The sequence below is a fragment of the Trachemys scripta genome, chromosome 9 (assembly GCF_013100865.1).
Source record: "Trachemys scripta elegans isolate TJP31775 chromosome 9, CAS_Tse_1.0, whole genome shotgun sequence".
Lineage (NCBI taxonomy): Eukaryota > Metazoa > Chordata > Testudines > Emydidae > Trachemys > Trachemys scripta.
Window position 1 is genome coordinate 56,892,350 of NC_048306.1, and position 15,635 is coordinate 56,907,984.

A 15,635-nucleotide genomic window follows, 5' to 3' on the forward strand; every position below is an offset into this window, starting at 1 on the left:
AGAAATCTATATTACTTCTGCAACTCTGAATCTCTAGTATCTGATGAAGTGCACTTCAAACACTTTTTCTCTTTCAAAATTTTGTTGGTAAAATTTTTGATAATGAAAACAAGGATCAAATAGAATTGACAGCACTGTGCAAGTTTTCTGTGTCACCTTACCTCCCATTCCCTAGTTCTGCCCACGCATCTCAGTCCTAACCTGCTATGTCACTTACTATTGTAGTTCTGGGCTTGTCTTTAGTAGAGACTGCCAATCCTGCCAGACAATTTTGTGATGGGTACTAGGATGAGAAAAGCAAACTCATTTTCATTTGCAGCTTACGGTGTGCAATCATGTTAACTTAAAATGGTTACAAGATGCACAATTTTTTAATTCAGTTAAATTGCTAGTGGTTTGAAAACTTTGCTTTGTTCTTCCTCCGATTTGTTTTGATATACTAATGATTAGTTGCAAATCAAAGAAATAATATCTAGAATGTTAAAAAAGTGAAACAAAGATGTTTCCTGATTCACAAGGGGAATGTCAGCCTCCTAGATCATGGTTGTAAGCAAAAATCCTGGGACTATTCTGCAGAAAAACATGCGGCCCTTTTGATTTGTTTAATTTGAGATTTGCTTTGCTGCATATCTTTCTGAAAACATTTGAATCACAAGAAATGTTTGCCATTCTGGCCAACATCGAGGTTAGAGAATACAGCAATAGTCTTCTGAGCATAAGAACTCTTATACGGAGGCATAGCAGGCTAATTTTCAAGACTAGCAATGTTTATCATTTGGCTTGTATTTGTATATAGTCTATTATCACACATAATAACTAAGTTGCCATAAATGTTCTATATTAGAAGTTGGAATGTAGCTGCTATGTTATGTTTGGGAAAGAGAGGGAAAAATCAGTCATGGCTATAAATCTGCATTTGCATCCCCTCCTCAGATATATAACAAAGTAAAAACTGGAGATCAGCTGCAGGTTGAACATGTGGTTAGTGTTCTCGAGAAGCAGTATCCTTATGTAGAAGTGAACAGCATTCTGGGGATTGATTCTGTTTATGATCAAAACAGGAAGGTAAGAATTTTGTGAAATAAAGTATTGTTTTCCTGGTACTTCACTGTTTAATATACCAATTACCGAATATTATTTCAGCCAGTATATTGACAGGGCAAATCCCACCCCTCCTTGTGCTGAGGCAGAGAGCCCTTCGGCAATCAAACTGGTGGTATTTCACTGTAGAGGGGCAAGATTTGAGGAGGAACCTGGCATGCTGAGGAACCCAGGTCTGGTGGGGCCTCCTCGCTGTGTGCAGTCACTGGAAATTGGGGTGAGAATGAGAGGCTCTGCTGATATGTAGATCCTTTAGGCTTTCTTCCTCTACCCAAACAGGGAACACTGGGACCATGGAGGCTGCTTCAACCCATATTCTGGAATGTGGGTAGCTTTCTTCCCCTATCCCATCCTATAACATGCTCTGATGGCTTACCCCAAGTAATTCATGCTGCATGCTGGAAAGATGGCCCTAAAACAAGTACATGGTATCAGCTAATCTCCATATTTGGGATGCCTCTTTTGGCAGGTTGGAATGGTGCTTTGAAAGTTCTGAAGCTTAAAGTGGAAGCATTGGGGGGAGGGGGAGATGGTAAAGGAAAGGAAGGCCCTACCAAGTTGCTGTCTGAAACTTGAGTGCAGAGATGATGCTAAATCAGGCTAGGGCATGAAACTGGGCTGCTTTTGTATCCCTTTTGGCTAGGTGCTCCTGACCCATTGAACCCCCCCCCCCCATAAGATACTTAATTACTGGACTTGGATGTTCAAACAAAGCCCTTTTATGTACAAAAGTGTTAGTCCCTGAAAGGTTTGTTGAGAGAGAGAGAAAATACTGAAGGGATCATTACAAGTGGTTTTACCTGATACTAGAGATTGTGGCCAAATCTTAAAAGTTGCGAGATCTTCTGCTCAAAGGATATAATGTCCTAACTTTTAACCTTGATCAGCCTGTTATAAAGGGATGAAACACTAAGATGTTTTTTGTAAATATCTGCTCTATCTGGCAATGCTGAGGGTATTGCATAGAGAAGATCCTATTTTGGGGGAGTGACAGTGACAGCTCGTGACAGTTCTCAGAGTACCCAAGCCTGAGTGTCATCTTGTTACTCACTTTGCTCCAGTAAGAGGGACGCTTGCTTATGCCTAACTGGGTGTCAACCCCCTAACACCACCAGCCTGTTAGCCACCCAAACAATCTCCTCTATGCCCTTACTTTGCCTTGCAGGCTAACAGTAGGTGCATCCCAATCCCCAAGCCCTTTAGAACTATTCCCCTGAAGTGTCTAGCCTCTTATCCACTGGACATTCACAGTAATACTGGGTCTGCTGTCCTTAATGGAACAGTGTACACACCAACTTGAATGATTCAGCCCAGCACTGAGATATATTTATAGTGAAAATCACATACGTTTCATCAATCATCAAAGGTTCAGGATATCAGAGAAAGGATAATGGAAACAAAAGGGTTACATATAAAATAAAATCATAATGTGATTTCTAGAGATTAACTTTAACAGGTTAACCTTCTGTCTAAAGAAGATTATCTCACCCAAAATGTGCTTCACAACATTTCAGCCAGGGCAGGTTATGATCCTGCTTTAATGAATGTAATCCCACTTCTGATTACTTCATAGGTGCAGGATAATGGCATGTCTTCCTTGCTTTCACCTTATATTCCCCAAAGTTTGTCTGTAACCCAGTGTCAGGGTAACCCCTTCTAGCTTATTGTCCACTGTGTTGCCCCCGTGTTGATTTCACATCCCCCCCCATTGACTTGTATGTAAATTGGGCTTCTATTGTGTTGTCTTACAATGCTTAATTTACATGTTGACAGAGAGGTGACTATACCACCCCCATATTTCTAGCAAAAAACCTGTTTGTCATCTCTGCCTTGATACAGACTTTAGGCACATATTTTCAATGTATACGCATAGCTCCTTACATAGTATCTATACATACATAATATTAATGCCCAGCATGACTCCGGCTTTCGTTTAAAACCGCACGTGATATTCATTTGTGAACCAGAATGTACATATCAGGATCAGGATATTCTTGGAACCCCCTTGCCAGTTGGCATTGAGAGGTTCTAAGGTCACAGTACTGAATTAGTTTTTAGATTACTGAATATAATAAAAATGGACCATAAGATGGATACATGCAATGGAGAGACTTGTTGTCGTAACAATAAATACCCGCTAATGTGTTTTCATAGAATTGCGAAGAACAGTGTTTTAAAAAGGCTTTGCTTTATGTCATATGTGCCATTATTGTTGAACTGATTTATACTTGGACTTCATAATGTGCGTTCTCTTCTTGTTGTTAATTCTACATGAGATTTTTGGCTCAAATGCAGATACGTAACCATTTATATGTAGCTTTTAAAATTATGCCTTTTCTACCCACATGCACAATAAATCATAAATTCCTCATGCTGGTTTAATGGAACAAGTGGTTTTCAAGTTGTTTTATTATTTCATAATATAAAGAAGTACTCTTAATTTTTTTTTTGTTTTGAACTTGTGACTGCTAGATAATGGAATCTTCTATATAAGAGGTATTATAAACTTATGTTTTCTGTATTGAATATCGTAGTAAAGCTTATGTTACCCTATTTGGGAGAATGTTCAGAATAGATTTCAGCGGAGTTAGAGTATGTTACAGTGAAGGCCATAATTCTTCTATGCAGTAATGAAATAATGTACTTATGTTCGTTCTTTCCTTTTATATCAGGAAGGCAGAGGGTACTATGAGCAGACAGGTGTGGGACCTCTACCTATTGTGCTGTTTAATGGAATGCCTTTTCAAAAAGAGCAGCTGGATCCTGATGACCTAGAAACCATAACAATGCAAAAAATCCTGGAAACCACCAGTCTCTTCCAGAGAGCTGTGTACTTGGTATGTGATGTTTCTAAACTGGGATTTCAAGAGAAGACCTAGCTTTCTGAAAGCTGAAGTCAAGCAAGTGCCTTAAAAAAAAAAAAAAAAAAAAATCTTATAAGCAAGATCACCAGCCACCTTAATTCACGTGATTACTTTGTTTTCAAGCAATTTAATAAAAATGTGTTTGTACAAACAGTAGCTTATGCAGCAACTTTTCTTCCTTCTTTCCTTCAGGGTGAATTATCCAGTGATCAAGATGTGGTTGAATATATCATGAACCAGCCTAATGTTGTTCCAAGAATCAACTCAAGGATCTTGATGTCTGACAGAGAGTACTTGGATCTAACTGCCACGAGTAAGGGACACTTTCAACTCAATAAACCCAATCTGTATAAATATTTATTTACAAGAATTGGAATTTCCTAGTGGAACGCACAGTGTCAAAATGTATTCTCAATAGTATAAGAGGAGAGATTCCAGCCCATTTGGTGCTAAGAGAGTCAGGCTGTGCCCAGTAACAGCATAAACATTTATATCTGTGTCAGATTTTTCATAGTAATTACGCATTTTCTATTTTTTTCTTTCTACCTTTTTTAGAAGAATTTAGTGACTCATGAAACTGAGACATTAACAGCACTAGCAAAAGCCAAGACTAATACCATGTACTATGGGAGACACATCAGTCAGTGCTGCTCTATCCCTAAACCCCACTTGAACAGAAATTGATGAAATACTTAGGATTTGCTATAGTACAGATTTCAGTGAAACTTTGCATGGTTAAAATATTAAGAAGTTATATTCCATGCAGAAAGACTATGTAGAATAATAATACAGTTACAGATGCACATGTGTGATCTTACTTGAATGGTTTGGAGAGTAGTAACGCAATGGATTTTAAATACATATTTCTTTACACAGAGATGCAGTTGAATTGAATGGGACCTTGCACTACTGATTTCAGTTGAACTTTGCATTGTGAGAATATGTTGGTTTTGGTATGCCTTGTAACAGTAACATTCATTGATATATTAGCCATAAACAGCAGAAATCAAATGCAAAAACAGTGTCAAGATATTCGGGTAATGTGTGGCTTAAATATCAGTGAATGTTATTGATTTATTTCTTCTAATGGTATCATCGGTTTCTGCACCTATAATATTTTATCTTTTTCCTGCAGATAACTTTTTTGTGGATGATTATGCTAGATTTACTGTCTTGAATTCCAAAGATAAAACAGCTGCTGTAGCCAATAGTATGACCTACTTAACAAAGAAAGGTAATAATCATGATAAAATATAAACTGAAATTAATTTCTGTGTTTGTGTAGCTCCTAATACAACTAAGTCTTGATCCTGATTGGGACCTCTGGGGCAGTACAACGATGTAAATTTTAATAACACATTCTACTTAGTCAGACCTTTACAAACAGACTGCAAGCACTTGAGGGCAGAAAAGCAAGCTTATTTGAAGAGAGGATCTTTTCAGGGAAGGAAGAATAAGGAGAAAACTGGTGAGGAGGACATCAAAGGAAAGCCTTTTGTAAGAACTGGTCTGAAGGCAGGAAGAGGTTGATGCTTGGCAGGAAATGGGAGACTGTCAGGCATCGGTAGCAGCACAGTAGGTGCAAAGCCAAGAGACCATAAAAGATGAAGTGGGAGTAGTAAGGCAGAGAGCAGATTCAGAGAAGATTAGGCACTGAGTTGGTGGATTCTATTAGAGTCCATTAGTTTCTCTAGGTTCTTGTATGACCTTGCCACTGTAGTAACTGAGCTCTTTGGCAAAGAGAATCAGTCACTAACATCCTTCTCAAATATATAGAACTACTTGTCCTCCTTTTTCCCAGGGTCTTCCTCTCCTGTCCCTCTGGAACTACCTGTAACCTTCTATGATTAAGGCTGCAAGTTTGTCACGGAAGTCACGGATTCAGTGACTTTGTGACCTCTGTGACTTCTGCAGTGGCTGGTGCACCTGGCCCGGGGGCCACCTGAGCAGTTCAGGCAGCCCCTTGGCCAGACACACCAGCTGCTGCTGGGGCAGTCTTGGGCCACCACACCTTCTCCTCCCCTTCCCCCCCTGCAGCATCAGGACTTTGGATGTGGGAGGGGGGAGGAGGTTGGGGCACAGGATGGGGTGAGGGCTTTGGGTGGCGCTTACCTCGGGGGGCTCCCCAGAAGTGGCGACATCCCCCTCCCTCAGCTCCTAGATGGAGGCATGGCCAGGCAGCTCTGCATGCTGCCTCTGCCCCGAGTGCCGGTCCACAGCTCCCATTGGCCGGGAACCATGGCCAATGGGAGTTACAGGGGAGGTGCCTGCAGGCAGAGGCAGTGTGCAGAGCTGTCTGGCCATGCCTTCACCCAGGAGCTGAGGGAGGTTGATGTCGCCGCTTCTGGGGAGACGTGGAGCCAGGTAGGGAGTCTGCCAGTCACCCCCACACCAGCAGGGGTCCCAGGCCATGTGCCACTGCCCGCTCCCAGGCCGCCCCCCCAGCACCCGCAGTGTCCCCCCCCGCCCCTCCCCCCGCGCATACGCGCGCACACACACACCAATTCATGGACAGGTCACAGGCCGTGCATTTTTATTTACTGTCCATGAGTTTTACTAAAAATATCGTGACTAAAATTTAGCCTTATCTATGATTGATTGATTGTCTCCTACCACCAAACTATTCTTACAGCAGCACTGTATTTCTGGTGTACTTATGCTAACATAGGCCCAATCCTGCAAAGTGCAAATCTCTACTAAAGTCAGATTTTGAAGATGTGCTGACCAGAACTGAACATGGTATTCCAAGTGAAAACGTGCCACTCATTAGAAGGGCAATTAACCAATGGATCTCACTGCCATGTGATATTATTGAATCAAAGAGCCTAGATGAATATAGAAAAGATTAGATGTCCTTATGAAAAAACATAATCCGCAGTTACATTGCCTAAGAGAAAAATGTATAAGGGATCAGAACCCTCTGCTTTGTGACCTAAGCTAAACAATAGTTGCCTGAGCTTTAGAAGTTTGCATAATTGTCCAGTAATCAGACTGACCATTAATCTGGTCTGATCTTGCAATTCTTGCACTTTGTGCATGAACTGCATGGTCAAATATTGTATTACTTATATTACAGTTGTACTCAAAAGCCCCTATCAAGATTAGGACCTCATTGTGCTACATGATGTACAAACACACACAAACAGATATGGTCCCTGACATGAAAAGTTCATATTCAATCAGCCATGAATATGTTCCCATCTTAGCTATTTAAACTTCCTGACTCACCAGTACTTGATTTTTTTTCTTTTTCTTTTTCCTTCCTATCTTTGGGACTACTCATGTTGTTCTTTAAGTGACTCTTTCGAGTTTCTCTTGACGTTGTCCCCAGGCATTGCCTCCTTTCTGTACTGCTGTAAATGTTTCCATTGCTCCCTGTCCTCTGCTTAGCCCTTTGTTCATGTGCAGCCAATTAGAGCTGTTCCTTATTTTTCTTTGTAGCACTTAAAATAGACAATACATCTCCAAACTCTCATTTGAAAGTATCTTTTCTATTGTAGTGTACAGTCTAGGTCAGCACAGCAGACATTTCTGTGGAAAGTGGATGGCAGCATGAATATTTACTAACCAGCTGGAGGATCAGTTGCCCCTTCACAGCTAGAATTTCTTTAGATCTGTTTAGTTTCATCTAGTATCCACTTTCCTGTTGTCTGCTGATCTCAGCACCTAACTGGACTCCTTCTGCTTATGGAGGCATGTTGTTTTTGAGCTGCCCCTGCATAATTTACAGCTTTTGGCTTGCTGCCTCTGAAGTTATTCAGGGTACTGGATAGCTAGTATCTGATTACATGGAATAATGTGGCATGTTTCTTTTTCTAAATAGTGGAAAAGCCTAGGTTTTGCTGACTCACCAGTTGGTATTCTTCCCTCTGCAGTGGTACTGAACTCGTGCTAAGGGTATCTGCACAGCAGCTACGAGGGTGATTCCCAGCTCAGGTAGACATGAAAGTGCTAGCTCTGCTTGAGTTAGCATGTTACAAACATCAGCATAGCAGTGGGGGGGCATGGGTAGCGGCTCAGGCTAGCCACTTGAGTACAATCCCACCTGACCTCCTGGATGCATACTCAGGCGGTGAGCCTGAGCTGCCTTCCATTTTCACACTGCTATTTTTAGTACTCTAACTTGAGCAGAGCTAGCACATGTATGTCAAACTGAGCTGGGAATTACCCTCACATCTGCAGTGTAAACATACCCTACGTGAAACATAAAAGCAATAGCTGGCCACATCTAGATCATAATATGCCACTTCTTGCAAAAATAGGAGTTTTGGCTCCAGTGCCTTTCTCAAATTCTGTTGTAGGGTCACTGTTGGATATAATATTTTTCACTCATTTAAACAAAAGAAAACCCAAGTCTTTGTGTGTTGCTGGCAAACAATGCTTGCTCATTTACTCTCAATTTTAGCGGTTTAGTAACATGATCCCTGCGTATGCTATGCTGTACAGCTAGCTCCTTTTTACTTGTGGAGTTTGTTATAGAAATTAATAATGACATTTACCTTTTCTTCCACTCTTTCCTCTTCACTCGTGTCCAGGAATGTCCTCCAAGGAGATCTATGGTAACTCAAACTTTAGCACTTTCTCTTTCTTGGGTTATTACTTTAAAATGTTTAGGTTCTTTGGGAACTTTCTGATATCTGTATAATGCTGGACTAGAACCTGCAGGTAATCAAAAAACTGTCTGATGCATGTGTTTTATTTCTTTATAATATCTCTTTGTACAAAACTGATTCTGTAAGCTACCGCTTAAAGAAGGGTGAAAAAAGCATGTTTGTACCCTAGTGAGAAATTATAGGTTACTTGCAGGTTCGTAGGTTCCTTTATAATTTTTAAATTTACCAAGTAGTCAAATAATAATTCAGTTTAGAAGCATAATGATGCATGTCCCTCCAATCTGTTAAGTAAGAAAATCAATCCTAATCTAATAGTAACACCACTTTTCATGATACATATATCATGTATCACTGTTTAACTTCATCTGCATCTTTCCTTATGGCCCTTTGCTTTTGTCAAACCCCTGCATGTGTGTGTTTCCCAGTATAATGCCAATGTGATAATATTCAGAAGCTGCCTTTTTTCCCCAAGTGTTGCATTTTTATTCTTCTACAGATGATTCTTTTGTTAGACCAGTTACTTTTTGGATTGTTGGAGATTTTGATAAACCTTCTGGGAGACAATTGTTATATGATGCTATCAAACATCAGGTAGGTGGTAGCATTTCAATTTAAAAGGAGAGGCAGTGTTGTTCCGTGGCTAGAGCACTGGACTGGGACTCACTTCCCCTCTCTGTTCCAGCATTTCCCTTCTACCCTCTTTCTGTCTTTTCTATCTATATTGTGAGCTTTTTGGTGGTAGAGACACTCTCTTACCATATGTTTTGTATGGGACCTAGCACAATCGGGCACCCAATCTCAGTTGAGCCTGTAGGCACTTACCCTAATATAAATAATAATGGACACAGTTCAGGCTGACAGACCTAATATTAGAATGACACTGCTGTGTTTTGACTTGGGCATACATGTGAGCATTGTACCATAACCTCTGCTTTGTCTCTCTCATCTGCACTGATTGTAACATAGGAATTTTTCTCGTCCAGTGTTTTGGACAAAATAATTCTGATGTATTTCAATGCAGTACCTGCTCACAAAATTAATTACACATTCAAATAAACATCAGTATTGTGTAATTACTTTCTTTTTTTCTCTTTTCTTTGTCCCTTTCAATCTCTGGGACATTAACTTGTACCCTCCACAAAAAACACACTTGAGAAATACGAACTCTGCTCAGAGTGCTACTTTAATGTCTCTCTCCAATTCCCTCCTCAGGCAAAAGCCTGAGTAAACAGCTGAGCCTTACACCTTGCCCTGCAAGTCACTGAATTTTCTTGTTCAAGAGTGAGAAAAAAAATAAGTTCCTGCATTGTGACAATTGAGCACTTTAACATAAATATTAAGAAACTTACAATTTTAACTAACTCAGACACATTGCCCGTTCTCAGTAAGGGTTCTAGTTACGACTACATAGTAATTCAATACGAACCAGGAATCAGGGAGGGGAGGTTTGTTATAGTTGTGGTGGGAATCGTGTTTTTTAATTTCTTGACTACTGTTCACTTACTCTCTCAATACCATTTCTGTATTAACTTAGATTTTGTATTTAATATTACATAGTTGTGAGTCACTTAATAAAACAGCATGGCCAATTTTGTTTCTTTAGCAATTTTAATTTTTCTGGCTTCTAAATAAGTTGCAAGTGTCTGGCAAGTACCTGGAATTTCTGCAGCCATGCCACCTAAAGCTGGGATTTTGTCAGATCTTGTCCTGCTCAAGCCGGATCATTACTCTCTAAAAGAAAACAGATACTGTGGGAAATGATGATGTTGAATAGGGGGTGCTGTTCCCTCTCAGTATTTGAACCAGTGCCACACAACGGTGTCAGGTGTGCAGGGGCAGTGCTACCTGATATGCCAGCTTTAAGGTCTTGACCCCTTGGGCTCATTAATACCCTGTAGTGCTTATTGTAAAAGTAGAGTGTTAGCTCCTGTTTATCCTGGGTAAATTTCAGCTTTAGTAATTACATTCTACCTACCTAAATTATCCTTTAAGAGAGGAAAATATATTTTTCATGTTTTTGTCCAAAATAGTCATGTAGTATTGCCAGGTTTCATTCCTGCAGTGGCTACACTTCAGTATAAAGCAAGGCAATAGTACAAAGCAGACACACAATATATATGGCAATTGGTTTGCACAGTGCTTTGGGATCTGTTTTGTATTTGGATTGTAAGCTCTTTGTGGCAGGAACCTTGGCTTCATACTTGTCTCTAATATTGTAAGCATGCTGGTGCTATGCAAATAATAAATAAGTTAGTTTAAAGTCATTCATTATCATTAGTCCTGTTAGCCTTGAGCTGCTGACTAGCTGATTTGGAATCAATATTTCCCATTAGGCTATACAGAGCAGTTTCCTTTTGCTTTTTATTATAATGGATTTATCCCGCCTATCTAAAAACAGACTAGAATTCTAAATGCGTTCTAACTAGCACTTTATTAAAACACAGAAATCCAGTAATCATGTCCGAATTAGCATGATTAATAACCCTAGTGAAGATCCAACTAACGAGAACACAGTCATCACCAGGGCCATATGGGCAGCTTTACAGACACAAACGTCAAACAATGCCAAGAACTTCATCACTAAAATGGCTAAAGAAGAGACAGCAAAGGCACTGGAGGCAGGAGCTGACATCACAGAATTCGCGGTTGGTGTAAGTACTTGTGATGACTTTTACCGGTGGTGGGATGCTTTGCTAGCACTTCTGATGAATTTCTTAGGGTAAATGCAGGTTGTAACTCTTGATGCAATATGTTCACACAAAAATTCTAATTCTTGTCCTTAATGGATTAATTTCACCAAACTCAGCATGGTTTCACAATTGAGAGAGACGATTATTTACTTTATTTTTATGGCTTTGAAACCCAGTGGGGTCTTGATTTTTAAAAAATAGCTTTTTCCTTGCAAGTCTAGTAAAACATTGTTTAGATTTTCTTTTTTAAAAATTGTGTTCCAAAAATGCTTTTGATCATTACATACAAGACAGAAAACAACAGTTAAAATTAAACCCTCCTATTATAAGGTCAAAAAGGACTGAGGAATGACAGGCCCACTGTTTTTGAATTTAATTACTTTGTGCATTTTTAACCTATTGTGCATATTCAGCTTTCATTTTCTGTGCATATGAATTCTTCAAACAACAAATGGGGAGAGAAAATATTAGAAGAATAAGAAAATGTGATTCTTAGAACTGGAAAAATTAGCAATGGGGCTTCCAGGCAGGGTAGTACCTGAAACTATTGCTGAGTCACTTTTCGAAATTAGCTATGTTTCAGTTTGATGGTGTCACTTTAATAAGTACAGGAAAAGGAGAAAATGTTTTCAAATTAAACTTGAAAAAGTGATACCAAGTCATTAAGAATAAAGAAATTCATTATGACTATTCCAAGTAACACGAATGGCAGACAACAAGGTTTTCACATCAAAAGTTGTGAGATTGATTGTTTGAAAAGGACAGAAAGATCCAGGGATCAAACAGCGAACAGAAGAAAGGGAATAAAGAGAAAAAGGGTTTGTGGGCTAGGTGTAGCAAACTATGAAGAGGTTTGTAAAAACTTGATAAGACAGTTTAACAAGTAGTGTCCATCTATCACAGGGCATTTATGCAGAGTCTCTATTATGGTTCTCATTTGAGTGAGAATATGTTTTCTTTTTTTCTTTCAGGGTATGGATGTCAATACTTTTAAAGAGGCCTTTGAATCCCCCAAAGTGGATTTTATACTGTCTCATGCCATGTACTGCAGGGATGTTCTTAAGTTGCAGAAAGGACAGAGGGCAGTGATCAGCAATGGAAGGGTAAGGTCACTTCCCAAAGGGAGAGACAGACATATTCAATATGTAGCAAATAAGGAAGAGTTGAGTGACAATGGAGATCTAAGAATGAGATGCAGAACCTTTCTTCTTTAGGTCACCGGTTCAAATCCAGCCCAGGTTGACTGTGGCCAAAGGTTGTTACCATCTGATGGCTCTTTGTTGTGTGTGAAATTAGTGGCTACATCTCAATACAGTTTCAACTGGACAAATGTCCAAGTAACAAAAATGTGAGTTGTGACTAGCACAACTTGAAGCACAAGGGCCTCTTACCCCAGAGAGGCTGATTCCAATTCAAGGTTGAGGCAGATTCATTGGGCAGTGAGACAAAGTTGTGTTGCTACTGTCAGTGCCCAGAGCTCCACATCCAGCACCTTTCACTATTTAACTTTTTAAATAAATCATTTCACTGTAAAATTCCACTCCAAACAATGAAACCTGTTTGTCCACCGTAATTAGCTTTATTATTTCTCCTGACTTCAAACAACTATAACAACAAGCCAAAACAGGTGCCACCGAGCATTGTTTTTTTTTCAGTGCTAACTACAGTAACTCCTCACTTAATGTTGTCTCGTTGTTACGTTGCTGATCTGTTAGGGAACAGGCTCGTTTAAAGTTGCACAATGCTCCCTTCTAATGTCATTTGGCAGCTGCCTGCTTTGTCCACTGTTTGCAGGATTATCTGGAAAAGCAACCTCTCCTCGAGGGGATTAGAACAAGGGGGGGCCAGCAGCCCCCCCCCATCAGCTCCCCTGAATTCCCTGTAAGGTATGTGGCTCGGCAGTTGCCCAGCAGCAGTTCAGATGGACCTTCCCCCACTGCTGTGCTGTTCCTGACCTGCCCTCTGCCTTGGAGCTGCTCCCGGGAGCTTCCTGCTTGCTGGGGAAGGGAAGGAGAGGGTTGCTGATATCAGGATGTACCCCTGCTTCTGCCCCCCACTCCTTACCCTCCTCCCTCCACAAAGTGGAGGAGGGGGACAGGGCTCAGGGACAGAATGGAGGGAGCTTGCTGGAAGCTGGTGCTTCCTGTCTGGTCTGCTTAAAAGGGCATCGTACTTGAAGCGCAGTCAGCGTACTTAAAGGGGCAATGCAAGTCTCTCTCTCTCACTTATGCACGCACCCCCCAGCACTTTGGAAAGTCAGCACCTGTGCAGTCATGCATGTGCTGTCAAGAGGAGGGAGTGGTGCACTCCAGCTGGATAGCGTGGGCTCATCATCATGTTCAGTTTTTGCAGGGAAGTGTTTGCAGCTACTGACCTGCATCTGTTGTGTTTCCTCCCTCCTGCCTCAGGCCATGCTGCCTTGTAGAGTGTGAGGCTACATTAACAACAGCGTATTAACCCTTGAGGGCTCAGCCGAGTGCTAGTTCATCATTCAGCAGCAAGGCATTCCCTGGGAAATATCCCGTCCTCTTACTCTACCACCTCAACCAAGCTTCACAATCATTCCTTGCTGTGTACAATATTAAAGTGTTTGTTTAAAATTGTTTAAAACTTATACTGTATATGTATATAATGTCTTTTGTCTGGTGAAAAAAATTTCCATGGAACCTAACCCCCCGCTATTTACATTAATTCTTATGGGGAAATTGGATTCGCTTAACATCGTTTTGCATAAAGTCGCATTTTTCAGGAACACAACTACAACGTTAAGTGAGGAGTTACTGTACATTCCCTGTCATGTAGTTATAAATTGTACGTGTTTTATTCCTGTCATTGAGAATTCACTGGCAACTCTAATATATCTGACATTTGAGAAATATGATTTGATAGTATTTGCTGAGCAGCGGGATTCTGGTCTGGAATTCCATTGCACCCTCAAGAGTTTGATCTACATAATACGATGCATCTCAGTCTCCAAGTACTCAATGGATGCTGAGAAAGTATATATTGTACATAGCGACAGGTCTGATCCTCCACATTGCAGAGCACCCTTTGAGAGGTGATTAGTACCTTCAACTCCCATTGATATTAATATGACTCAAGGGCACTTGGCACCTGCAGGATTGGGCCCAAAGTATGTATCTTTAAAATGTCTTTGATGTTTGTTTCAGTACAGCACTTACCTAATAAGTCTGACTCCATTTTCTTTGTAGATTATTGGCCCATTAGAAGACAATGAGCTGTTCAATCAGGATGATTTCCACCTCCTAGAGAATATTATACTAAAGACATCAGGACAGAAAATCAAATCCCATATTCAGCAGTTGGGAGTAGAGGAAGATCTGTAAGTAAATATGAACAGGAACTAAGTGGACTGGTTGAAAGCAGGGCTCAAGTCAGTAACACGGCCTTCTGCAATGGGAAGAGGGGAGAGGAAGCAGACTGTTGTCTCAATTTGTATAAAGTGCATGTATTCATCTTGCCAATAATAAAATATTTAGAGGGGATAAGGGGGAAAAGACATTTTAAGTTGCTGTATTGAGTTGAATCAGCTTTGATGGCCTTGTGCAGCCCACACACTCGCCTTCAGAAATAAATTATTAAAGTGACTGGAAAACCAAGAAACACGCTGTCTGTATCAGTGGTTTTCAACTTGTGGTCTGGGGAACCCTGTGGTCTGCAGACTATGTCTAAGATTTTCAAAGAGGGATACGCCTTCATTTAAAATTTTTTAAGGGTCTGCATATGAAAAAGGTTGAAAACCACTGGTCTATATCATTAAAATAATCCTCTGTACAGCAAGCTTAATGGCATGGATGCAGAACATTGTTCTGTTAGTCATGGGGTTCAGGTTGTGGTCTCTTGGCTAGGGGAAAGGGGCTAGTATAGCAACAGTCATGCAAAATGGGAAAAAATATGAAGAGGAATAAGGGTGGCACCCCGAAAAAGAAAAGACAGAGGTGCTCTCTGCACTCACTCCTCTTTCAAGCCAGGTACAGTGAAAACCCTGCTTTAGCTCATCCTGACTACAGAACACCTCCATGTACTAAGAGAAAAATAACATTTTAAATGGGGGGAAAAATATGGTTGCTACTCCCTACCGTGGCCTATGTTTAGAATGAAATGTCTTACATTTCTACACACAAATCAACATAATGCTAAGGGCTTGGCAACCCCCCCCCTCCCTTTTTTTTTTTGGCTATATAAGATTAGATTTGAAAGTGTTTTAACCCATCTGCTCTGGGTGCTTGGGTTTTCTAGTATATGCAGATGTTGGATCACTACAATATTTACTTACAAACAGAGAAGGAGGAAGAAAATGAGAAAGAGAACATGCTATCAGGATGCCGCAAAGAATACGTTTTGTG

The 15,635-nt window shown here is 40.5% G+C and overlaps 1 protein-coding gene across 4 annotated transcripts in view; it reads left to right on the plus strand.

The window, feature by feature from the left end:
• The window catches only part of UGGT1 (UDP-glucose glycoprotein glucosyltransferase 1), a 93,878-nt gene that overhangs the window by 38,468 nt on the left and 39,775 nt on the right, over positions 1-15,635 (plus strand). For 3 of the 4 annotated variants that reach the window (XM_034781979.1, XM_034781977.1, XM_034781980.1), the window contains exons 17-25: positions 934-1,065; positions 3,774-3,938; positions 4,158-4,278; positions 5,101-5,199; positions 8,501-8,524; positions 9,075-9,169; positions 11,023-11,229; positions 12,240-12,371; positions 14,481-14,611. In XM_034781979.1, the coding sequence (XP_034637870.1) occupies positions 934-1,065; positions 3,774-3,938; positions 4,158-4,278; positions 5,101-5,199; positions 8,501-8,524; positions 9,075-9,169; positions 11,023-11,229; positions 12,240-12,371; positions 14,481-14,611 (1,106 nt within the window). The remainder of the gene's footprint in view (positions 1-933; positions 1,066-3,773; positions 3,939-4,157; positions 4,279-5,100; positions 5,200-8,500; positions 8,525-9,074; positions 9,170-11,022; positions 11,230-12,239; positions 12,372-14,480; positions 14,612-15,635) is intronic. The other variant, XM_034781978.1, reaches the window with a different exon arrangement.